A 26,431-nucleotide genomic window follows, 5' to 3' on the forward strand; every position below is an offset into this window, starting at 1 on the left:
GTTGAGCAGTGCTCACACAAAGCAAAAGCATTTTCTGCTCCTCACACAGCCCTCAGTGAGGAGAATGGAGGTGCACAAGGAGTTAGAAGGGGACACAGCTGGGACACACTGTATTGTGTCATGCTCAGCATAGAAACCTGGTAGAAGGAGGAAGGGGATCACATTTAGAGTGTTGGCGTTTGTATTTCCCGGGTCACCGTTGCACATAGAGCCCTGCTGTCCTGGAGATGGCTGAACACCTGCCAGCCCACAGGAAGTAGTGGATAAAAGCCTTGTTTAGCTTTGCTTGTGCACACAGCTCTTGCCTTAACCTATTGAACTGTTTTTATCTTAGCTCATGAGTTCTCTCACTTCTACTCTCCTGATTCTCTCCCCCATTTCACTGGTGGGAAGTGAGTGAGCAGCTTCGTGGGGCCGTGTTGGCAGCTGGGGTTAAACCATGACAAGGCAGAGGGATCACCAGGGTAACCACTCTGGTTGTGACAGGGAGTATACAGCACACTGTCAGCTGCTGCATTCCCGTCAATGGACAATCCCTGGCTCAGTTTTCCTTACACTCCCCTATACCTATCACTGTACTGATGATACCCATTTTGAGCTTTCTCTTTTCTGTGCTAAACCATCCCGTCTGTCTCAGCCTTTCCTCATGTGAGAAGTGCTCCAGTCCCCTGATCAGTCCTGGTGGCCATTTGCTGGACTGTTCCCAGTAGCTTTGTGCCTCTGATGCTGGGGAGGCCAGAACTGGACCTCTGCAGTGCTCTCTAGTGTGGCCTCACCAGGGCAGGAAGGAAAGGAAGGGCCACCTTTGTCAGCCTGCTGCCCACACCCCTCCTAATGCAGCCCAGGGTACCAGCAGCCTTTGTTACCACAAGGGCACAGAACTGGCTCAGGTTCACCTTGGTGTTCACTGGAACCCTCAGTTCCTCTGCTGCAAGGCTGCTTTCCTGGTGGCCAGCCCCTAGAAAATACTGGTGCAAGGCTCTGCACTGCTTTTGCTGAACTTCTGAGGTTCCTGGTGGCTGTATCTCCAGCCTGGTAAGGTTCCTTCCCTTTGGAGGACAGCACAGCCCTGTGATGTATCAGCCATTCCTCACAGGCTGGAACATGAGCAAACTTGCTGAGGGTGCACTTTGCCCAATCAGCCAGTAATTATGTAATTACAAGCCAGTTATTTCATCATAGAAGGTTATCACGCTGGCCAAGTATGATTTCCTCTTTGCAAACCCATCCAATCCTCATCTGACTAAGTCTTCCCTTAAGCAGAGTCATGTACTGCAGTCTCCAGTGGCAGAAATGTACTGGTGAAATTGGGTCCTCCCTCCAGTACTCAATATAAAACAAAGAGAAAGAGATAGGTGAAATACTATGAGCAGGAATGCCATAATTTTTCTATCTGAGATTATGGAAGTAGAAAAACTAGATTATTTCATTTACAGAAATTCAGTGAATGGTCCAGTTGGCTTCAAGGAAGGACTGAGCAAGGGAAGCAACACTGTTTAAGAAAGAAAAAAATGCTCCTTGAAGAAAATAACAAGTGTTTCTAAACATGCAGTTTGTGTGTATCCATTTTCATGTTTTGCCATGTTTTTTTACCAACTCACAGCACAGTAGGGACCTGGGCATTATGACAACATCTTTAGAGTCATCAAATGCTAAATGAGACATCTACGTTGCAGGGTTAAGCAGAGCTGATGACACAGCTCCCTAAGGGCATCTTCGTCTTACCCTGTTTGCATTAACAAAACCTCAAAGAGTTATCATTTGAGAGGTTTGGAAAAGAGACTGTAGCAGGGAGTTTGACATTGGCATCTGTAAATCCTCTGCAAATCAGAATAAGGAGCTCGGTAGTAATCTAAATAAACTCTTCAAAGGATACAATTTCTGAAATTCTTGGTGCTTCCCAAGAACAAAACTGTCATTGTTATCTTCTGATGCAATGAAAGACCTCTCTTACTTTCCTAGAAATACAGATAGCTGTGCTAGTTCTGTTTATAAGAAAGAAAGGATTAAGAATAAAAAAAGAGCCAAGGCCAACACCTTCTCTCAGCTTTCCTCATATATAGTGCAGAAAAACTTTAATGCTCTTTTACAGTGAAGTACATCTATGTGTTTCCTAACTAGCCATCTGCCCTCTGGATGCAGAAGATTCTAGCTAAAGAATCAAGCACCTGTGTTCAGTCTGTGTGCATGCATGTCTGTGTACCTACAAGATTGTGTGCACATGCAAGCAGCTGACTGCCTGGGGAGACGTGAGATTACACCAAGAGCTGTGTAACTACCTTCTAGACATGTGTGTTACACAGCTGCCCCACGAACCTCAATTCAAAGGAGAGCTGGAAAAAGAGTAGCCTGCAGTATTGCAATCTGCATGGCAGTAACATCCTTATCCCAATTTCAGCAGGACAGACTTACTTATTCCACTGTGTTTTTCTTTAAGCTGAAAGCGCTCATGAAGTGTGCACTGAAAGCTATTGAGAATATCTTAGCTTCAAGCTTAGTTGCTGGTTGGTTTTTTTGGTGACTAGTATTTTCATTTTCCTCTCATTTCTTGCCAACACAGCCAGCCATCTGCTAGTCTGAAGCTATGCTGTCTCCAACCCTTAAAACCAGTAGAAAACCCAGATGTTTCTCATCTAGCACACAGTAAACAATGGCACTCTAGCAAATATTCTATTTCAGCACCTGGTTATGTCTGAAACTCTCCCTGGTGCTTTGGAAAACAGAGTAATGGCAATGAATCGTGTTCAATTATAACACAGTTATTTCCAAACTTGTTTGGTGCCTAGTGATTCAGGAAAACAATGTCCTTACTCACCATAAGGGATATATGCCAAGCCTACTGACAATGAAGACAACAGCAAATGTAAGGAACAGAAGGTCACTCAGTTTTTGACACTTGCAATAGTTTGCCATTTTGGCAGCCTGCAAAAGAAAAAGATGTCTCTTTACTTCCATGAGGACAACTGAGTTCTCTTGTAGTGTGCGTAAGCTGTAAGAAAAAGAAGAAATCAAATTTTTATGAAATCACTAACATTTTCACTGGGTCACCTCATAGTGATCTTGGAAGTCCTTTGCACCAAGCAGCTGGAAAATACCTTCTTCGGGAAAAAAAAAAACAAACAACCAAACCAGACTGCATAAAACTAGAGTGTGTATTTAATTTTTTTCCCATTTAATTTAATTTTTGAGATTCTACCATTTCAGATTTGCAAAACTCTTCTAAATCTTTTATTGAACCCCAGTGTGTTTATGGTGTCTTTGTCCCCAAACTTTTTACCTGCTTATCTCTCACCTTTCCTGTATGCTCCCCTGGCATTTTCAGCACCTGTCTACCTTCCATGTGCCCAATGCTCTCTGACCTTCTAGTAGCTGCCACATATAAACTTCATCTCAATTCCTCCACTACACTCCATATACTACATTTTTCTAAAGCATCTCTTTTTCCCTTTCTGCCTATACAGAGTAGTTTCCACTTCAAAGATTATATCCCTCCCCTTCAAGTATTTTTCCAAAGCTATCTTTTCACCTTCTGCTTTCTAACTTGTTGCCTTATGCTTATGTTTACATGCTTTTCTCACTTGTCTTCATGCAGTGTTCTGACTCTGTCCCAGTGAAGGACTCACTAATTCATTTCTCTTCTCTGAAACTGCTCATTAAAACACTGATCTTCCCAGAAGCTTTTTTACCCTTTTCTCCCTGAAGAAAATGGTATCTGGGGAAGGAAGCTTGTTTTATGTTTTTTATGCTGCTTCCACAGTGTTAATATGTGCAAGCAGTTAATTATTTTAAAATTATATCTGCTTTGAGACAGGGACAGTCTTTATTTGTGCTTTCTGACAAATGTATCCAGAGTCCATTTAAGTCACTGGGAACCTTTTTGTGTCCATTTAAGCCACTGGGAATCCTTTCAAAGCTCCTTTCTGAGGGGACCTGCATCCAGCTCCCAGTATCCCAGAAGATACTTGTGCAGGCTTTCCAGAGTGCTAAGAGGGAGCAAAATTATCACAACTATGCATGCAGAATACTATTCTGAATGCAGAATTCAAACCAAAGAAATAGATAATCTGGCTGCCAAAACAAAACCTGCACATTTGGATGTTACCCAGTTTCTGCAATGTTCCCACTAAAAACCTGAACATGAAGAATATTTCTCACTAAAGAAAACAAGTTAGGAACCTCCCAGAACAAGAGGAAAGCACCAGTGCTGTGAAGAAAAGATAACCCTTCTGAATCAGGTCTATTTTTTAGAGGACACAAATGAATTTCCTAGCAGTTTGTACTCACAGCCCAGTTTGAAGGGAAATAGAACGCTTTGGTGCCAACATACAAAGCTAAAGCATTACTAATTTCCTTGCTTTTCAGATGATGGAAAATTCAGTCCGGGAATTCTGGATGTATTTCCAGGGTGGCAGTCTAAAAAACTGGTTTCATAGTCTATGAAGCTGATATTACTATAGCAACTTGTAGTAGTATCATGTCATTTCTCAAAAACAGCACAGCCATTGGGACATTGATTCTTAAATAACAAATTATAATAATTCTACAAATTATAGTGATAAAGAAAGACTAAAAAAAAGGGGGAATGAATATGTTGTTGTTGGATGGAATTTGGCCACCTAAGACAATAGAACACAATTTTCTGAGTTGAAAAACTATGACTACAACTGAGTAACACAGCATTAAATTTTCTTGAAAATCCTACTACGGTTCTTCCATACTTCTAGATACCTTAAGACCTGTGGAAAAAATCTCACCTCCAGTATTTCCACCAATGCACATGACATTTTGCAATGAGAATAACAAAAAATGGTGCATTCCAGCTTCCCAATGTATGTGTTTCATTATGAAATGAAACATGGATGAAAGATGGACAGTGTCTAGTGGCCTCCAGAAACTGCTTTTCATTTTTACAAATATATAATAGGTAACACAGGTCAGGTGCACAACTGACCCACTATGATAAGATACTTAACCAACCTCTTTTGCAGTCTGATAGTTTTTTCCTCTGCACTGACTTTCCCCTCAGTAATGTCAGCACTGTGCAAGCACTGTCCATCTCCTCTCATATGGCACCAGTGTTGTGACACACTGCCCTAGCAGAATTTCCAGTCAAACCAGACTGAAAGAATTGACTGGAAAGACCGCTTAAGTATGTGCCTCATGAGGAAGCGTATCTGGTCAGTGTGTCAGCTCAGGTGAGAACACCAGCAATCCCTCCTTGTTTTACTGAATGAACAAAGGTAAAGTTTTAGCTAGCCTAGTACAACTGCTCTCCAGTGTTTTTACAGTTCCACAGACACTGATCTGATCTAGAATAAACATCTTCAAGTACTTCTTCCTGGTGGTGAGAAAAGAGGAATGAAGAAAGTTTAGGTGAAGTCACAGCCAGCTATACATATTACTAAAACAGAAAAATAAACTTGCAAAGATGTGATTATTTTTATCATGAAAAATGCACATTCGCTTTTGCTTTCTATCTCAGGCAGCCATGTGCCTTCTAGATTAAAAAACATTAAAAAATAAAACCGTATTTACAGCACTACTGAATCAGAATGGCAGGATCTTGATTTTGCAATAGGTGACTCACGCAGTGAGTCTATATTCTTGCATAACAGGTATCTTTGCAGGTACTTGAATAAAAATAATTTCAGCCAAAATAGTTATTAACTTTGGAGGAGAGTTCAGAGACGGCCAAATTCTGTCAGTACAACCTAGTCCTGTCTAGTAACTGACGCAGATAAAGAACGACACCATCCCTAAGTTGCCACTATGGAAGTTACAGACCATTTTGACTTAAAAGAATTTCAATCCTCCCTTCTTTGCCAAATACAACTGCTTAATGCTGGTACTGGGATCCAGAGGCATGGGAACCTGGAAAATCAGAGCTCAGCTCACTGGTCATATCCAAATAAGCCACTAAATTTGTCAAAAAACTCTCTGCCCAGCAAAGCAGAGCAGAAGCACACTGTGACGCCTTGATTCTTTTGGAGGCAGGGTTATTGCTCCACACACCATGTCACAGGGGCTAAGAACCAGGTGACCCACTTCTACCACTTTTCAGATTTTGCAACTGTAGCTTTTGATTTTACCACGTTGTATTTAAAATCTGCAGGTAATCCTCCCCAGCATGCAATGCATTACCAGTCTCTGCGCTGCATAAGCAACATATCAAGGGATAAACCAGTCTGAAATCAGAAACATGCACTGCTACAAGTAAGATATTTAAGCAAGGAAATACACTATATTAATCACCTTTACCATCTTGAACTGGCTTAGGAAACACTTGTTCTGCATAGCAAAAAGATTCTACCTACTGACAGGATGACATATGAATTATCTCACCTCTAGGACAATATCAGCCGCATCATGGAGACATAAGATCAAGGTTCCCACTCGTGTCAAATTGGTTACATATGAGAAGGTAATCAGGGTGACTGTTACAATGTGATGTGTAAACATGATTCCAAAATCCTAGAGCAGCGGAAGCAAGGAAAAGACACAAAAACCAAAAAAAAAAACAAATGAAGCAACACTGATATTCTGTACTCATATACAAAAATGGATGGGTGTTTCTTAAATCCAGCATTATATTTAAGTGATCTACTATATAAGTGCATTATTCATCCTGCTCTAGATTTCATTTAGACTGAATAAAATAATAATTGTATGTTAACCAAAAGCAAAAACATTATTGAAAGCTAGGCAATGGCCACACTTCTCAGTTCATAGTAATTTAACCTAATAAAGTAAACATTTGCAGTTGAAGTTACTTTGGAAAGGCATATGTACATGCAAATCAAATTCCATTGTATGTTTTATGCACCAAGTAACATGATTATAACAATATGCATAACCAAGTGCCAAATAATGCACCATTTAGAAGAGAGAAAACAGCAACAAAGGAAGGCTAAGCACATTTCCAGTGCACTAGGACAACAGGCACCTGCCAAAGACAACTGAAAGAATTCCAGATCCAGGCTTTTATTTGTTTTTAATCAAGATGCTTTGTCTTCACACTGTAACAGGGTCAGGAAAGTCTTGAAATGAGCTGGTGCATCTCCTTCTAATTGGTTTTAATCCACTGCTTCCCAAATGATGCAGGCTAGCTGGTCTCCAGATCAGTAATTCTCAGTTATTTGACCAGAAAGTAACTGTAACTATTGAAAAACTTGGGAGCAGTGATGCTCCCATAAGTAACATCACATTCCCAGATACTTGCCACGGGGCAGATAAAGCAGAGAGAACAACCTGCCTGCCTGGACTATGCTCCCAGACTGATAATGAGGGAATGGACCTGCAGAGATGAGACTCTACTCAGCAAGACAGGCACCAAGTCAGTAAAAAAAGAAGTCTTGTTGGCATTTGCTGAAGTACCTGCACAGCTTTGAGAAAGTGATACAAAAACCCTTACAAAAATATCACAGACAACATTTAATTGGGAAGTTTGTACCATGGCTCCCAGCAGATCTAGTGGCTCTCATGCAGAGCTGTCAGAAAGGAGAGAGATCCAGGCAGTCCAAAAGAGCAGTTCCTTCAGGCAGCCAGCTCACCAAGTGTACTGCGAAGTGGAATTTGCCTTTCTGATAGTTTTTGTGGGCCAGTCCTGCTGAGCAGTGTCAGTCTTCAGCCCACAACAGAGAAACTTAAACTGTGCCTTTAGAGGGGCAGTACCTGGTTTGCAAAGGAACTGAAGGTACCTGTGTTGGGCAGGAGGTTCCCTATGGAAAGTGCCATGAGCTCCAACTAACACAGGCACAGCCCTGGAAAAGCAGCAGCTCCAGCCCCTGACTGCACTGTCTCTTCAGTGACACTGAGAAGTGTAACTGCACAGGGCTCCCACTGCTGTCTTTGGGAATGTAGCAGGCACCACTGTTTTTAAGGACGTGCAGTGACACTGCCTCTCAGTACCAGCATGTGCCTCCCCTGCAATGTACACCTGGAGTCCATGGAAAAACCTGCAGCTTGAGCAGCCTCACTAACTGAAAAGGGACAGGACCTGCTCACAGCCTATATCACTTACATTTAATGCTATCAGGTACTACACGATCCTATTTCCTACTCCTCAGCAGACACCATTGGTACCTTCAACACAAAACTGAGGAAGGATAGGAGGGCAGGGAAGGGGAGAAAAGATAAAAAGACTACAAGCAGAGACTCATATGCCAGTTTAGTATGTACCAACATTTCTCAGCCAGCTTATCTGGCTCCCAGAAGCATGAAACACAATAAAATGCATTCGGCAGCCATATCAAGCCATTGCTTTAAATCCATTCTTTTCAAGCAGACAGAAGAAAAAGACAATTAAAGGCTGTTTCCCTTTCTGAGTGTCCAAAGGAAAAACAAGGCGATGGCATCTCAGTCATTTCAGTAACTACAAACCCACACATGTTGACCATTTCAACATTTCACAATAATAAAACCAGCAAAGCACCTACCTTATTCCATGGGCTTAGAAGCTAATATGGCCATGTGCCCTGTGGCCAGACTGCAGCCTAGCTCTTTACCTCCTTCATCTGCACATACTATGGCACTTTTCTTAATTTTCCTCCCAAATACAACTGTGTTAGCACATAAGCAGTCCTAATGGGGCAGAGTCAAGCAGAAAATCTCCTCCGTTTTCACAGCTGACACATTCATGTTCTACAAATACTAGATCTCTAGTCCCTCCTGGATATTCTTCAAGGCATTCCCGACAATATGGATTATTCCTAAGCAATCCTAATGTTCTTGGGCAGCAGTCTTCTGCATTTGCATGAGTCTTCTTAAGGAAATGCTGTCTGGGGAACTCCTGTAATGTTTCTCAAATGAGACAGTTATTTGACTCTGCCACCTCTGAAAGAGAAGTGCTGGACTGACTTACAGAAAACTGTTGGGAAAAAAGTAGCAATGATATAAATAAGACTGTTTTGTTATTGGGATTGTTTCTTTCCTGTTTGTGACATTTCTTTAAGTCATTAACTAATACTATGCTCTGAGGATACTACTTGTTAGATTTTAGTTATACACAAGGTTAATGAAGATTTTAGTTACACACAAGGGTAATGAAAACATAGATACCAAGTGATACCTGTGTTCCCAGCTTACTCCAACGCTTGCACCCATATATAATGGAAGAGCAGCTGTACAGGAATGATATTTTTAATTTGGGTTTTTTTAATTAATGTATTTCAAATCATATGCATGTTTGTGAAAAATCTATTTAGAGAAGATTCACAGCCTCCAGCTGTAACTGCTGGAAGATGCTATGAGCCTGTGTTAAGAAAATCTGTAGCTAAGAATAGGAGAAAGAACCTATTCTAGACACCATCAATGGGAAGAACACAGGGCAGACAGCAGAGAAACCCTGTGGGTCTCAACTTGTAGACAAGCCCTCTGGAATTAAGGCCTCTGTCACCCACATTTGTTTAACATGTCACACTCACTCATTGAACTGCCAAGTGGCCATAGAGCATTAGTGCCTCTGCATAATATCATCTTCATGGCTGATATCACAGATCAACAAGGAAAGGGAAAGGTCTGCAAAACATGCAACCTAAACTGCTTCCACCGAAAGAAAAGAAACCAGTTCTGTGTGTCTTTCTTTACCATGAAAAATCTCTTTGAAGAAATTAATCTAGTATCCTAATTTAGCAAAATATAGTGCAAATTTTCGAAAATCAAAATTCAGTATCCAAGAAAACTAGTAGCTACAGATCATTTTATTCTTGGAATGAGTGAACTGCCATTTTTTTTAAAAAAAGTAAAACACAGAAGTCCTAGGAATTGCCAAATGCTTGGAAATAAAAGGTGTGAACACACAGAAAGGTCTCCTAGACCTTTAAAAAAACTGCTAAAACACTGAGTAGAAATCTTTTACATTCCTTTAAATGTACCTGTCAAATATTTTTCTATTAAACAATACATCAGGTATCCAGAAAGCAAGTAAATAAGCCTCACCACTTGTAAAGTTCATCAAGTGCTTGTAAAACTAACAAACTTCCATAATTTTTTTCAGTATTTTACAAAACAAGAGCATGGGAAGCTGGAAAAAGATGATAAAATGCCAATTCATACTAGGTTTCAGTATTTGAAAATTCTCCCCTTAAGCGAGAATATCATTACAACAACATAGTAGATATTTATGAAGCTAAAAGCATGCCATTATAAAATTGTAGAAGCTGATACACACAGGTCACTGACTTAATGCCAATAGTAGGTTTGTGCAGTGGCCTAGTTTGCTCACACTTCCAGGCAAGCAAAGACAATCTGGTGGAATTTGTAACACCTAAATAAAGATAAACAAGTATTTGAAAGTCAAAAAAAAAACCCTGGAAGTAATTTTTGAAGTCATCAGTTTGCTGTCAGAGAAGAATAGAATGGAGATGGAAAACAGCAAGTACATTTCTCTTGATCTACAGTAAGTAAAAGACCAGTGCTGGAGTTAGGCCAATGCCGAGGGCTGCTGCTTCCAGCAAGGACACACTGCACCTCTTCTTCAGACAAGCCTAACTACATGAAAAAAAGCTCCTGGCTGAACTGCAGTGCACAAGGCTGCCTGGGCACTTCTGACCATCCCAAAATACCACATAGCCACTGTGTTGATTTTAAAGTAATTTTATATACTTTTAAAGTATGGCCACTGCTGAATTTAAAGTATTTAAAACTATAACCAAGACTTAGATAAAAATATTCCTTTCACCATAATATGAAAACATAACAGCTCACTCAGGTTGAGAACTATTAATCTGCTCCATACAAGGCAATTGTGAAATATTACAATAGCACCCGATATTAGCTGGGAAATTTCCTGCTTCCTGTTAAACAGATATCTATTTCATATGGACACCATTCCACACATTAAATATTGGGTGCATTACAAGGTTCCCATATTTTTTTTAAACAAACCCTTCTTTTAAAAGAGAGCTACTACAGTGTTGCAAGAACTGGTGTCTCTGTCAAGCTTGTACTCCTTTGTGTCAACTATTCTAAGTCTTTAGGACTAACATTTTTCAACTCCGTGGGTTTCCTTGGCAGCTTGCACTCCAAACAGTTTTACAGTGTGACACCAGGACACAGCTGCAATTCTCCAATCTGATATTCCCAGTTATCAATTTTGCTTACACTACAGAAAGAGCTGTCTCCACCGTCCAAACCGGTGAGTGAGCTAATAGGTTATTTATAAACATGGCATCTCCAGTGCTCCCTGCTGGGTGCTGGTAATGAAAGACTTTTGACTTGCTATCATTGCACTGCAGATGTTGTGCTCCTGCTCTCAGCTGGACACTGCACGTTCTCAGACACAGCAGGTGCTTGGGATGCTACTTGGATCTGGTGCTCTGGGTTCAAGTGGAGTGTTATTCGGCTGTTAGCGATCCACTTCTCCATCTCCATGTCCCATCCTATTTCCACAGCAGGTTGCCCTAAAGCTTTTCTGATAACAAGTACAAGTCATTTATATATAACTAAGAAACAGACTTGGCTCCTGCTGCTTAATATATTAGTCAGTATTACTCTTGATTTAAATTCATCTCCACTATCATACAGCTCCCTTAAGCATTGTTTCTCTCTATCTCGGTTTGTGAAATGGAAGTTATACTCATTTCAAGCTCATGACTAGCAGAATGTTTAGCATCTACAGACAATGCAAGCAAGGGATTTGCATGTATTAATCATAAATTGGTTGTTCTATTTACAATTACTCTCCAAAATAGATTTAAATTTTGTGGATGCTTTTTTGAGATTTCTACTTCTGTAATAACCTGGAAATCCAAAGAGAGGAGTGTGTTTCAGTAAAGGTAGCTCTGGCACAGGACTCCCAGGAATACACTGTGGTTCTAAATAACAGATAAGCTTATTCAGGCCATACTGCATCCTTCATTTACTCTTTTCAGAGTTATGCTCCTGATAAAATTCTAATAAACAGGGAATTTTCATTAGCATAGTCTACAATAATTTATTTAAATGACAGCTGAAGGAAGCACAAAAAGATATAATAAAATCCTTTCAAATGTTTAAAAATCTAAGTTGGAAACATTAAAGGCCCTGCAAGAATAGCTCAATGGACTGTTATTACAGAGTGACTGTTGTGCTGCTTGTTCTGCTATGGACTAGGATTCTCCCTGGAGAAGAGAACTTGGAATATGGAACAGCTTGCAACTAATTCTGGAAAAATATATCTATTTGCACAGAGTCTTTTTCTTTTTAATTAACAACCCTCTAATAGCAATGCTCAGCTACATGACTGTAAGGGTAAAAGTTAAGTATAACAGCACTTTTTAATATTAAATTATTTTGCTATCCTTTTTTGTAGAAAAAACTGAAAGCCCTCATAGATCTTATCGCACAAAGCGATACTGTGAATTTATAAGGCAGTCTTGCCCTTTTCTTGCTATTTCATTGTTTAACTCTTAGAAGAAACAGTACATCTACCAGATACTACCTGTCCAATTCCATTGAAATCACTGCATGAAAGCAGAAGGTTCTTTTGGCTTCTGCTATTTGCCCTTCAATATTTTCTCTCTTTCCATGTGCAGAAAAACCTCACATTATAGTAACAAGGAACAGAGAAAGATAATCCCAGTTTCTCAGTGATTAATATCTGCAAGAGTTGAACACTAGAAAGAACTGTATTTCCAGTTCACTGCACATATAATACAGGTATTCCTCAAGTAAAGAATGACATGTTAAAGCTTAAAGCTTCAGGTGTTTTTAGTCTCATTGTTCTTACCTTTCTTTTGATGTCAATGAATTGAGAAAACATTAAGGACCAGTAGAATGACAATTCAACTATGTAGTAGTAATGAAGGTCAGGCATCAGTGGCTGAAAGGTGGAGATGAGAAAAGGTTAATAGAGTCTGACATTACAGGCAGCTGTGGTCTATAGGAGACATGCTTAATCACAAGGGATTATTGAATTATACACAAGCATCCTATGTGAAAAAAATTATCATGGTTGCCTCTTTCAAACTTCGATAGCACTGGAAAAATAAAGCTCCCCAACAAACTCTCATCTAATGTCTTAGCCCTGACAACACTGTAATACCAAAAATTATGATGTTGTCCTTTGGGAACCCAGAGCAAACGAATTTCTGAATATTCCTAAGTCTGTTTTGAAAGTTTACTTGAAGAAACATATTGCTGTATATCAGTAATGTGGGCTTAAAGCATAGCAAAAATACAATGCTAGAGTAGACTAGAAAAAAAGTAATACTAGTATATAATCTCATCTGCTCATGATGAAAATGTAGGCTTTGAGCAGGGTTCTTTATAACAGAAATGCCTACTTTTGGAGAATTTAACCATTTTCTGGGCACATATGCACATATTACGATTTGGAAGAAAGAAAATTTCCATGCAAATGTGCCTCAGTGTCTTCCATGGCAGTGACAGACAGGACACTGGAAAACAAGAAGCTCCTGAGGGCATCTAAGAAGGGATTAGATAAATCATCTCTAGGGCAGCTTGGACTGGCCCAACTATGCACCCAAGCAGGGTATGAGCTGTTTCCATTGGCAAGAGATATTTCAGTTGCACCTTTTATTCACATTCCCTTTTGCAGTCAAGCTCTTCACAGCTGAAAGCCAGTCCTTGGATTCCCAGGAAATGCTTTATGGGTTTTGCTTTAATATAGACATATGCTTTATGAAAAATGTGTGACTCAAAATCCACCCTTTAAAGCCATTTCTTGGGCCAATATAACCCTTTTCTGAGTTAGAGAGACAGACTCTAACAGACTTTTAATTATGTGTAATTAAAAAAGGGAAAGAAAATAAGAGCTTGCAATGAACTGCAACTATTATACCCATTATTGCAAGAGAGCTCTCTGGGGAAAATTTCTAGTAAAAAATTAAGATTGCCAGCTGCTTTATGAACAACATCATCAGAATTTCTAAAGCCACACATAGTGATAGTGTAGGGCAATTCTAAAGGTGTCACAGAATCCTTCTTGGATCAATAGTGTGTTTAACTTAGCTCAAATGTTAGGTTCCAGTTCTCCATAGACTTAACCTCAATAGGTTAACCTGTGCTTACAGCTGTGTTGTCACCCAAATGATCCATTTGACTGTATCTACAGTAAAGTCCAGCTGGATTTCCGCGGTGCATCGCTGGGTAATTTACAAAGGAGTTGTAGCAAACAAAATATTAAAAAAATTATATAGTTATGGAAAAAACCCACAGAACAAATTGAAAATCCAGTACTTAGCCCTGATTAGCACCCAGTAGACATTTTTATCTTCAAGACAATGATTTTCATAATTACTTTAATTTGACAATTATGTTGGACCCTCATCACTACTAGAATGATATTAGAAATAGTAATTTTAGCTCCCACACTCTAGAAGTTGCAATCATCTTTCTAAACAACCTTGTTCTTCTGGTAAGTCAGGTAAATGTATGTTCTTCAGTCAGTAAGCTTCAAGGTCTTCTGTTTCCAGTCAACCTCTTATTGCATGCAATAACACAAAAAAAGTAGGAAACAAGGCAGAGAGGCACCAGTGACTGTAGCCATGTCAATCTAAGAAACAACTGTACCTAAAGTCTCATCACTTCCCCCATTCAATTTCTGCTGCTGCTTCCCTAATGTTGTTCAGTTCACCCTCCAGTCTCTGGGTGGAATTCAAGTCATTATTTCTTCTGAGGCTACATGACCAAATTCCTTCAACCTTTCTCACATCAAGATTTCTGCTAAACTGTCTCCACGGAACTATTTCCAAGTGAGACACAACCTTCAAGAAGAGTAGCATCTAAACACAGTTCTGTTCAGTCTGTCAAGGGCTGTTGACAGGAATTCATGTGTCTTTTGGACAATACTCCTCTTCACACTTCCCAGTTGGGCAATCTTTTTTTTTTTCCCTACTCCCTGATCTTTAGGTAAAAAAAAAAAAAAAAAAAAAAAAAAAAAGGCCCTAGACAGGTTAAATTCCTTAAACTGCAAACTCTTCTCTGGAGCTATTGGAATTTAATGTGTGGAATTCAGGTGTGACAGCTATGTTCATCTTTTCCCATCCTGAACTCAAGCAAGATGGGAAGAATCTATTAATGTTTTGAAATGCTGAGTAGCCCACTCACACAAACATACTGGCACAAAGCTCCACCATAATAAAAACAGAGCTCTGAAGAAGTGTCATGCTTGCTTTTAAATTGTAAATTTAAAAGCACTGTAAATTTTACCTGATATGGATACCCACTCCAGCACTGTCTGGTGTTCCAGAGCCAGGGTGTCTGTAAGAAAGAAAAAGCAAAACAAAGGTCTGTACACACCACCTTGTGCTATGTTAAGTGTATATATTTAATACTAACAAAGAGCAAAAATATAAGAACAGCTTAGAACTTGCATTTTTTTGATCGAGGCTATGAAAACCAAATAGAACTAGGAGACTTCTCAGAGTTTCACAGGATGAATTAGAGCAACTTGCCTGTTTTTTTTGGTACCCCATGACCTTACTTTTGCAAGAGTGCAGACTGAGAGTAACCAGTTTGTGCTCGGATGGTCGGGTCTCACACTATACTCTCAATATAACAGGGTATTTTGTCCTCACTCAGCCTAAATATTTCAAAGAAGATTCCTTGCAAATTCCATTATATATAGGCATTCTTCCATATAGGATCCATATTTCATGTTTACATAGCCTTAACTGCTCTACATTCGAGTAGAAAGAGGACACAACATCATTAGTGAGTCTCCTGGATTAAGGCAGCACACAGCATGCACTTACAGAATTAAATGCTTCCCCTAGATCACAGCTTTTCAAATAAATCCTCACTGCCTGAGAGAAGGCATGTTCTTGTTTCCACCATCAGGTGGAGCAGCTCAGCTCAGGCAAACCGCAATGCCACGCTCATCCAAAACACAATGGGTGAGCGTCAATGCAAGAAAACGGACACCAGGCAGAATGTTAAAGCCCCAGTATGAGAATAAGGCTAGGAAGGAATGATTTTTGAATATGCCCTTTAATGAAAATTAAAATAAAATAAAATTTTCACACCCATGGCTCCAGTGCTCCTGAAATGGCAAAGAAGAATTCCTACAGTAACCTGAAAGGTATACCAACATTTGAAGTAACAGACCTCCAAGAGTTTCTGATATGCCTCTCTCAAGGGTGCTGTAAGAATGATCGAAGTCTATCCAAACTTATCCTTCCCTCCATTATAAATAACTACTTCGTGGACCCAATTAATTGGTTCAAACATCCTCATAGCATTTACTTTGCTATTCAGGTAAAATTGTACTTATTTCATGCAATAAAAAAGTCTTTGAAAACAGCCACAGCACCTCTGCAAGACAATATAAAGAATCTAAAAATATTTCTGTCTGACAGCTGCCTAAATTAGATCCACACAAATATTCTAGGATAATTCATAGTTTTAGCCAGGTTTGAAAAGCTGTAACTGCCTTTCATATCATATTCAACAAAAGACAAGAGATGCTTCCAACCCAATTATTTTGCTGCCTAAATTACAGGTCCTAGAAAAAAAAGTGTATTTTTTTTCTTTCAAATATTATGACATCTTAAGGCTTCTTCATAGAGATGGTTGCTGCAGGAGCTACAGATACAGAGACCTACGTGCAATTAAAATGCTGATTCCTTAATAAAATAGGCCTTACTTGATGAACCTATAACCACAAAGCCCTAAAGGGTATCACAACTGACAACTAATGGAATGTATGCATTAAGCCTCAAAGACCAATACAGCAGAATATATGCCCCTTCTGAGCCACATCAGGCTCATAAAGCCATGCTGCCATCTCAGACAAAATGCTTCTGAGTAGCTGTTTGGAAACCTAATGGATCCTCTGCGGGCAAGAGTGCTTAAAATAGCATTGCTCCCACACCACCTTCCTACCCTTCCTTCCTCCCCAGTCTCCCCTCCCCCTTGACCTGCCTTGGCACCTCTAAGTTGCCCTCAACAGCTTTAGCAGCAGGGCACGTTGGTTGTGCTTCTCCTGGAGGGTTTTAGGGAAGAGCTAGAGGAATAGTGTCAGAGGATGCAAACAGCTGTTCAGTCAGTTGAGATTTTCAGTATTAAGGAACAAATCATCGTAATTCCCTCACAGGAATACCTCTTAAAAAGTCCATCAAATCTCTCTCCAACTCTGTGACTAAATAGAGTAATTTTAAAGATTTCTTTCAGAAATAAAACTTCTCTTGAGACAAGGGAATGACTGAGAATTTGGGGGAAAAAAACCAAAAACGAAAACACCGTTCCAAAATTATCTCGGATGTTTGCATGCTTATCCAGAAACCTTGGGTTGTTTTGTATCCGTTGCCTTACTCATTGCCTCTCTAGAGAATGCATCTAATTCACTCCTGGCTTTCAGAAAGCACTAAAAAGTGGAAATCTCCAGGTCTTGCTCAAAATGCTCCTAGTATCTAGTATGTGAAAGGTCAGTTTTGATAGTAAATGGAGGGGTAAAAAAAAAAAAAAGGGCAGTAAAATAAAAACCCCCTGTTATGAGTATCAAACAGAGCAGTTATGCATCTGATTTAGTCACGACCATGAGGGATAGGAGAAAGCTCAACCCAGAACAAGCTCCCAAAGGGGTTCTTCCAAAATTCTTAGGTAAGAAACATCTTCTGACTTTTCCATCAAATAAAGAAACCTGGCTGCTGTTTTTACCAGACTCCAGCATGTAAAAATCAGGAACATCATAACAGAATCCCTACATTTCACTAGATCCAATTTATATTCAAAGCACATTTCAAATCAAAGTAAGACATCTTTAGTCCAAAAATATAAGATTTTAAGTTGCTTTTGAAATTAGAGAGCTTTTGAACCTGTAAAACAAAACAGAGCAAAGCAAAACAAAACACTGTATACATGTTCACTACTCTGCCAAGATTTTTATCTGGCTTGGTTAATGTGTTTGAATACAATTTTGTATCATTTGTCTCTGACAGTTACAAGCAATATTAAGTGGAACAGAAATTAGCACTATTATTTACAGTCAAGATAATATAAACCTTTAGCAAAGCTTTAGTGATCTATTCTTTCAGGGCTGATACAGGCAAAGATGTCAAAGATGTCTCACAGCATTCGTACCTACATTCATCAAGTTACAGCAGGTCCTTGCTATTCACGGAAACAAGTGGTACAAAGTAAGGCCAGATTTCCTCTTCATTAGCATTCACTTAGCCCCAAAAATGCTGTGTGCAATTTGCTCTTACCCCAGGAGCAAACATTCAGTGCCTGACACATGTAGAGCACACGACACAGCCACAGGCTGTTCCTCACGGCAGCTGCCTTCCCCCAGCGCAGGCAGAGCAGCGGCTCCTGCTCACACGGGCAGACCCTTGTGTACCCCGAGCCTGGCTCCTCATCTGCTCAACAGTGCAACTGCAACAGCAGAGGAGGCTAACAGCTTTCTGTGCACTGCAAAACACAGTCATATTTGACACTTCTCACACATTTTTTATTATCCAGGAACTGAAATTGATAGCCTTTTCATCAACAGCAACTTTCATAACATTAGCAGAAGGACAATTATCCGTAATTAACAGGGGTTTTGGGATGATGGGTGGCAGTTTTTTTGGTTAGGTTTTGTTTTGTCGATTGGTTTTGTGCATTTCTACTTGCTTAAATTAAATAGTACCTCAATGCTCATTTTCCCCCAATTATAGCTAGGGATTATGGCAATTGTTTCTTTTTCAATGTATTAATAAACACTCCTCTTGCACATGTACTTGGTTGAATAAGCCCTTGCTTAGAAGTAAATTGAATTGCTCAATTGATTTTTTTTTTTTCTGCAACACCTCCATCCTCTTGGCATGGTATGCTGGATGGCTGCTGACATTAAAAATAAAATTAAATCACCATGAACACCAATAGTGTCTTTCCCTACTTTCCTCTGCCAGGGGCTCTATGTTCTACTCTTAAAATTATTCCATCCACGTGTGGTAAACCCAAGAGATTTTTCAATAAGTCAGTCTCTTAGATACAAACTCCACAATGATCCTGGGCTTCCTTCCGTATCTTCTTACTTGACTCAATGAAGATCAGCATAACTGCAGACTACTGCAGCCTTTCATTCTTAAGGAACATATATAGCCAGGAAAATACATGCTTCTGCATATAATGTACAAACAAATACATTCTTTTTCCTCTTAACTACAGAAAAACTCCTTGGTATTAAGTGTTGTAAAACAAGCCACTGTTTTACAAGTTATAGAAAGTGACCTTTTTTGTCTCACAAGTATAAATATTTTGCAGCTTCTTTGTCTCCAGCAGAAAGAAAATGGACCTCTTCCTCATTATTCTTGATTTTCAGAAAATTCGTAAAACTACAACAACCAGAACTTTCTGAGTCAGCTTTTCAAAGTTTCTGTCATCTTCCACTAAGTCTGCCTGGCCTCCAAGGACTTCAGATTTATGATGTCTTGGAAACTGATTTCCTAAAGATGTGTTCTTTTTCCTACTATCCCCTGAAAAATTGCCTTGAATATAGCTACATGCCCTGTTACTGTTGCTTTTCTTTTGCTACTACTTAAGAATTTCTCATATTAAAGTTTCATTGATTTAAAAAACACATCAGACAGTTTCCAGTCTCTTCTGGCCATGCAAAGCAGGCTCTGAGGGCACAACCTTAGCAGCCAACGATGCTCCGAGCACAGGCTGAACTGTGCAATAAACTGACACTCTGCAAGCACCACTGCAAGTCACCTACACATCAAAATTATGTATACTTCCTTCTATCCACCAGATCACCGAGTTCTGACAAAACACCATGCTGGGAACAAAGAGAACTCAGCAAAACAATAAAATGCACGGCTGCTATTTTGCATCAATCTGTGCATGTTCTCCCTTCCAGTGACTCTAATTTGGTTTAGGATGCAATTGCTTCACACCAGGAATGGAATTTTCATAAATCCTTCACAGATCCAACCAGTCATTGGTATTTCTTGGCATAGCTAACTACAGAAGAGAAGACAATATGACACATTGTCAATGAACCTCCTGAGGTTCTCTTTTCATATTTTGTGACTAAGCAAGCTGTTTCAAGTTTCTGCAGAACTGATTTGTTTTGTTTTGTTTTGTTTTTTCTCTAGAGTTTAGTGCTCCGTGTCTGTAGAAAAAGAAGTTTTAGGGGAAAAAAATGCTTCAGCAATGAACAGTGCTCAGTCTTTCCTCTCAGCAATCTGCACTGTTGACTTCCAAACATAATTAAAAACTATACTTCTGCTAGTGGGATATCATAAAATATGGAAGAACTTATAAAGGCCAAGATTAATAACAATCACTGCAAGATGCACTTGACATTTAAATGCAAATATATGTGTGCCCAAAAAAAAAAGGATTTAGAAAAAGCATGAATTCAAGTTTTGATGTATTTACATAAAATGGTATTTGGAAAGGCAGAATAAGCTCCACACACACATCCACTTTTCTCATTAAAAATACTTTGTAGAGAGATCTGGAGCTTATGTCTCATGTTGATAAAAGTTTACTTTCAACTTACAGCTTATATGGAAAATGAGGCTGGCAAAAGGAACTGATAATTAGAATCTGGAAGGGTCCCAATATTGATTAAGGCAATGTGCTGAACAGAACTGAAGAACACTCCAGACAGAGAAATTGCTGACTGTAGCATCTCCTCCCCCTCTTCTCCCAGACAGCCACCAGTCCCCTTACCAAGCCCAGCAAGCAAAATATTTGCTCTCTTTTGTGTACCACCTTCCTCTGACACTTGCTAGTTGCTTTGTAGTAAACAAAACTTCTAAAAACTTTTGCCTTCATGTGTAATGGCAACATTTTCAAGGATTGTTTGGTCACGACCAAGCTGAGTGACTTGTGGAGCAACAACATTTTAGAGCAGCTGAAGGTCTACATAAATATTACAGGAGCTAGGCTAAAGTTCCCAGAAACACTATTCAATGCATTTTGTAGTTCTTCAATCTACACTGCAAGAATCGTGCATAAAATATAGCACACACATTCATCCAAGCATTCCAGATACCTGATAACCCTCTGATAAAGCAAAGCAGCTGTACACCCACTAGCTTTAGAGCTGCCTTCTATTTTTAATCACAATGCCAGACCACATCAATTAGCCTAGCATTTGCATCTAAGAGGATATTTATGGATTTACTTTATTTAAAAATACAACACAAAACTGCATGCCTGAAATTAGTTTGTTAAGAGAGAGTACTGAAGTTTACACTTTGAAAACCTTACCTTGGTAGGAGGGAGACCTGCATAAAATTAAACCTTTAAGAGACCAGGGAAAATCCCAAGAGCAAATCATTAAAAAAATAGGGCACTTCAACCCTTATTGATCCTTGCAAAGTAGAACAATTTCAGACTACTCCTAATTTTCCTACAGGATGCAGCTTCAACAAAGCTCCATGGTTTCCAGTGCTCTGATACTATGGTTACTCAAAAGCATACAGGAAAGAGGCTGATAATTAAACTCATCATTACATATCTACTTTCTGTAATTATGTTCCTATCTGGGGCTGCTCTGCCGGAAGAGTGCATGTATCTGATTCTGCCAGCCACTGCCTTCCAATACCACGTGTTGATGGCAAGTGCATACCAGATTCATTGTACTCCTGATGCTGTTTTGGAAATCCTTAAGCAGCTGCGTTCCTTTGCAGGATTCACCGTGGCTTGCTTCACTGACATATAACATGTTCCACCACTGCCTGCAGTCCACAGAGGGAAACAATTTTTAACAGTAAGAGCAACTCCATACTTAGGTAAGCACCAAGATAAAATTTCATGCCTAAGATTGTGTTATTTATGGACCCCACACTGCCTACTGGAAAAACAGTGTATAGAGAAAAGCCAAAGAAAAGCCCCAACTGATGTGCTTTGCTGTACTTCCATATAGGCACATTGTAGCAAGGTCTCAGAATAATCCCTGACAGTCTGAAAATTAGAAAGTTAACTGCAACTGCAGAATTTTTAACAGAAAATACAGGTTTTCTCTAGTTTCACAAGGCCAATATTTACCCCTGGAGAGGCAAAAGTGCTTGGATGACACTGTGCCATTATGGGCAGGTGGTGAAGAAAACCTTTCATTACCAGTCTCTCCACTCTCCAGTACTGCCACTAAAACCCTGGCAGAAGGAGCTGACTGCTTCTCAACACAGGGACACCACCAACTCCCACCCAGTGACTGAGAGCAGAACTCCTTCAGACAGGTTGCTGGAACAGGCAGGCCGAAAGCCACAACTCTGCGTGGTCACTGGACAGGGACCCATTTCTAAGCACTTTTGCCACTGGGCACAGCTAAAACGAGGCATAACCCTAAGCAACAATGAGTAAGGACAGACTGAAGTAGCTTCTTCCACTCCCACAGCCACTGCTTTTTTTTCAAGCTGCATATACACTCTATCAGGGAAATTCATCCGTGGGGCTGCAGGTGTCATTACAACTAAAATACTTAGAATCACAGAATATGCTGAGTTGGAAGGGACCCATCAGGATCAAGTCCGCCTCCTGACCCTGCAGAGAACACCCCATTAGAATCACATTTCATGGTGCATATAATAATGCCGCAAGTACTAAGTACTGAATGAAAAAATGCCAGTGAGAGAATCTCATATTGTATTTTCCTCTAACAGAAAGACAGAAGGGGCAAAGGTTAATTAATTTAAATACAAAAACACAGTTTGCAAGGAATTTTTTCCTGCTCAGTTCTGAGTCAGTGACCATAATAACATTTCCTTCTCTAAAGCAATCAAAGACAGCCAAAATAATTTCCCAAAATGTCTAAACCTACCTAAAATGTTACATTCATGCTCCCTCTGTTTTTCACCTTCCCTCCTGCTGAGGAAGTGTGAAGACACAAGTCTTTTGTTGTTTCCATTTGTCATCTGCTAGTGGATCTATTTTGACATGCAGTTTTCTGCAACTGATCTATTAAAACAACTAGCAATAAGACTGGGTTGTAGGAATGAGAACAGGGGAACTATCATAAATTGGATATGATTTTGTTTCATAAATTGCAAATTTGTATTAAGTTTTAGTATAAAACCATAAACAGTAAATTTGTGCCACAGCAAAAAACCTAAAGTAATTGGGCAGGAGGAAAAAACTTCCTCATCTTCCAGAGCCTACAATTCCTGGGGACAGGACAAAAATCCCTGCTGAAACTCCTTAAGTTACCTGTGAGATAATAGCATTAGAAGCAAAACTCTGATTTAGATTCAAATTTACTGCAGTACTTCCCCACGCCAATCTGGCATTGTTCAATAGCCAGTAGCCAAGAGAATCAACAGGCAGAAGAAATAAGAAAACTCTGAGAGGTGTGACAGGGTAACATTGGAAGGGAATATAATAGGAAAAAACCCACAGATCATTGATAATGTATTTATTTATTGCCAAGATTTTTACTCCACTGCTTAAAGATAAAATGGAACAGCTTAATGACTTGAAGCACTTAAATATATATATGTATAAAAATACATATTGTTCTACAAGGTTTACTAATTTATTTGAGAATACAGCTACCCTCCTCCAAGTCATTCCCTCAGTAGTGAGTTCAACTGAACAAGGACAACACAAAGCACTAGTTACATTAGTAATCACCTGTCCTGATATGCAAACATGTACTCTTTGCTCAGGTTTAATTAGCTGTGAAAAACAGGAGTGCTTCATTAATTTGAATAGAAAAGCATGAAAAGCTCATGGCAGTAGAGTGCTGAGCTAATACTTTGCCACAGGTATGAATGAGCCACCTCAGTTTAGAGATGAATGAAAACTGGTTTTATCACAAAAATGCCCAAATATAACACTTGGCGAAGTATTTCTTCTAGATCTGCCATTTTTATGATATGACCCTGAAAAACAATCAGTCTTTCAGAAGGCTGGGCTGCCAAGAAAATGAATACTGTGCTGAAGAGAAAATCGGCAACCAGTCCAGAGGGGGACATGAGGTGTGGCACCTCTCCTTCACTGCTGGAACGACAGTGTAATGCACACCCAGTAGGGATGCTGAATATGGCTCAGTACCAGCTTAACTCGCCAAATTGGTGATTACATAGCATTTACTTACTACTCTGATGTTATTAAATACCCCCAGCTGGATTCAAAACAGATAAAGTGAAATTCAATTCTAGATGTATTTTTTAAATTACTGTGTTGCTTTTCCTTCCCATGATTATGTAAAATTTGTCCCCATTGTCTATATTCCAAAGTCCTGTTGCCATCAGTGTCCTATTACTGAATTAGGATCCCATTGATATCCTTTTGCTTTTTCTTTCAAAAACCTTCAGTTTCCTTTCAGCCACAAATAAATTCTGTTAGCTTGCCTCACTTAGTGCTCTTTTGCCTGATCCTGTTATTATCTTAACTTCCAACAGCTTACACAGTGAATTACTTCCTCTGCTGACTTGCCTCCTCTTACAAAGCCTCATTGTCCAAAATGCATTCATTTCCTTGTTGATGTACACAGAGGTGCTGCAGTCATTTAAAACATTTAAGTTTCTCCAGTAGCTTTGATCTTTCTCACAGCATGACTCATGATTTATATCTCAGGCATCCAAAACACTCCACTAATCTCTCCTAAACGCCCTCAACAATTTTAATGCTCTTTTGAAGATATATCTGAATGTGCTGGAAATTCCTTTTCTATGAGATGGCGTCTAACTATGGTCTTCCTGAAAACCATTTCTACTCGTGGTGTTTATTTAAATATGAAATATGACATTTCCCCTTTCTCACAAACATCATTCTTCAAAAGACTCCAGAGCACAAGTATTCATTTTTGCTCACTCAGTGAATTAGGAATTGTTTTATTTATCACCTAATGTTCAGCCCTGCTTTCATGGAAAGGAAAAAGATTATAATTCGATTTTAATACTCAAAATTATTTTAGCTTAAAAATTTTCATCACTTACAGAAACTCAGCAATTGGTTTTACGAGTAAAAAATAAAAAAGGTAATAAAACCCTCCAGAGAATCAAAATCAATTTTAAAGCAAGCACAATCTGCCAAAGGCGGGCTTCATTTCCTCCCTTAGTTGTCTACATATCACATTATCCCTCTGTTAATAGCACAGTAAAATATCAAATATCAGCACTGTGTTAAAAGGGCTTCAGAGTGGCCTCTGGCATTCTTCATTTAAATGAGAATATTCATCCAGTATTGGGCAAATAAGCTGACTGAACAAACGGAATTACAAAGCTTTAGTAACAGATAATATAACAACCTTTCGGGAACAATGTGGGAAGGAAACCTCAAAACAGTTGCAGACTAGAGCAGAAAAAGTGCCCAGCAGAATACCTCCTCCAACTGATTTAAGTATGAAGGAGACACTAAGGGCTCTGGAGGTAAACCCCCTGCCATGCTGTTGTTTTCAGTTCTGATTGAAACCAACGTGGTAGATATTTTCCAAACTCACGCTTTGGTATTACAGCATTAAGTCCAGAAAAAAATTAGCCTCCTTTAAGAAGTCTTATTCTATGAATCAGATGATCAGACATAATCCAAACATTGGTAGGAATTTTTCCAAGATGCTGCATTTCTTGCATTGTTCTGTTCCACAAAATATGCAGCAGCACTAGTTTCATGAAAAAGTAGATGCAGCAGGTATGGCAAGAGAGAACAGAAACAATAACTGAATTAATTACACAGGTAATTTTTTTCTGCTCCATATGATGAAACATGCAACGTGTTCTGCAAATAGCTTTCCAATAGCTGAGGAACTTCTATTACAAAATCCAGTCTGTCCTACTGCTTCAAGGACTGAAAACTGTCTAGAGCACTGGACATTCTGAATACAGCAATTTAATCTTATGAAGTGGCTGTGCATAACAATCATTATTTTTTTCATCGAAGGTTAACAGTCTCAATAACAGGTGAACTGTAATACAGAAACAATATAAATGTCAGCCACCACTTTATTGACAATTTCTTTTTTATATTTCAAATGAAGGTGGCCTTATTTTAGGCTCTAAAATTCTGGAGTACAAGCAATCTGAAATGGCATTTACAAATTCTACACTACTCTCTCTGTGCTGTAACATGTTCATGTATCACTGCTGCTATTTTATTTCAAAAAGAGACAAAGAATAAGTCAACTCAGCCAAGCAGCAGAATGCAACACTCTCTCTCACAAAAAAGCATGAAACCAGTTTCTCTCTCTCCATGCACAGAGAAACTGCAGGCCACTAACAGAACATCTGCTGTCACAAAGAAAGTAACTGGCTCAGTGGTTAGTGCACACAGGAGGATAAGCACTTCAGTTTCTCCATTTGAAACATCCTATAGTTTCAAGAAAGAAGAACTTTCACAACAGAAGAAGTGGAGCTCTACCTGTCAGGGCTTTTTTCCTTCATATTACCCTGCTATTTTCTATTTGCCTTCCATACATTTATGTCCCTTGAGTAGGCTTTTGGAGTCAAATTTACACTTCAACATGGCTTTCCCTGTTCTTTTGCAAGCTACATGTACCACTAGAAATTGTAACTACCCACCAGACAGTTCTCAGTTCTTCAGCAGGGGATGA

The 26,431-nt window shown here is 39.3% G+C and overlaps 1 protein-coding gene across 1 annotated transcript in view; it reads right to left on the bottom strand.

The window, feature by feature from the left end:
• The window catches only part of CERS6 (ceramide synthase 6), a 94,955-nt gene that overhangs the window by 16,292 nt on the left and 52,232 nt on the right, over window positions 1-26,431 (bottom strand). Inside the window, exons 5-8 of the mRNA XM_066322863.1 lie at window positions 15,151-15,201; window positions 12,707-12,799; window positions 6,343-6,471; window positions 2,816-2,922 (exon numbers count right to left, since the gene is read on the bottom strand). Coding sequence (XP_066178960.1) covers window positions 2,816-2,922; window positions 6,343-6,471; window positions 12,707-12,799; window positions 15,151-15,201 — 380 coding nt within the window. The remainder of the gene's footprint in view (window positions 1-2,815; window positions 2,923-6,342; window positions 6,472-12,706; window positions 12,800-15,150; window positions 15,202-26,431) is intronic.

This window comes from Sylvia atricapilla, chromosome 7 (genome assembly GCF_009819655.1).
Source record: "Sylvia atricapilla isolate bSylAtr1 chromosome 7, bSylAtr1.pri, whole genome shotgun sequence".
Lineage (NCBI taxonomy): Eukaryota > Metazoa > Chordata > Aves > Passeriformes > Sylviidae > Sylvia > Sylvia atricapilla.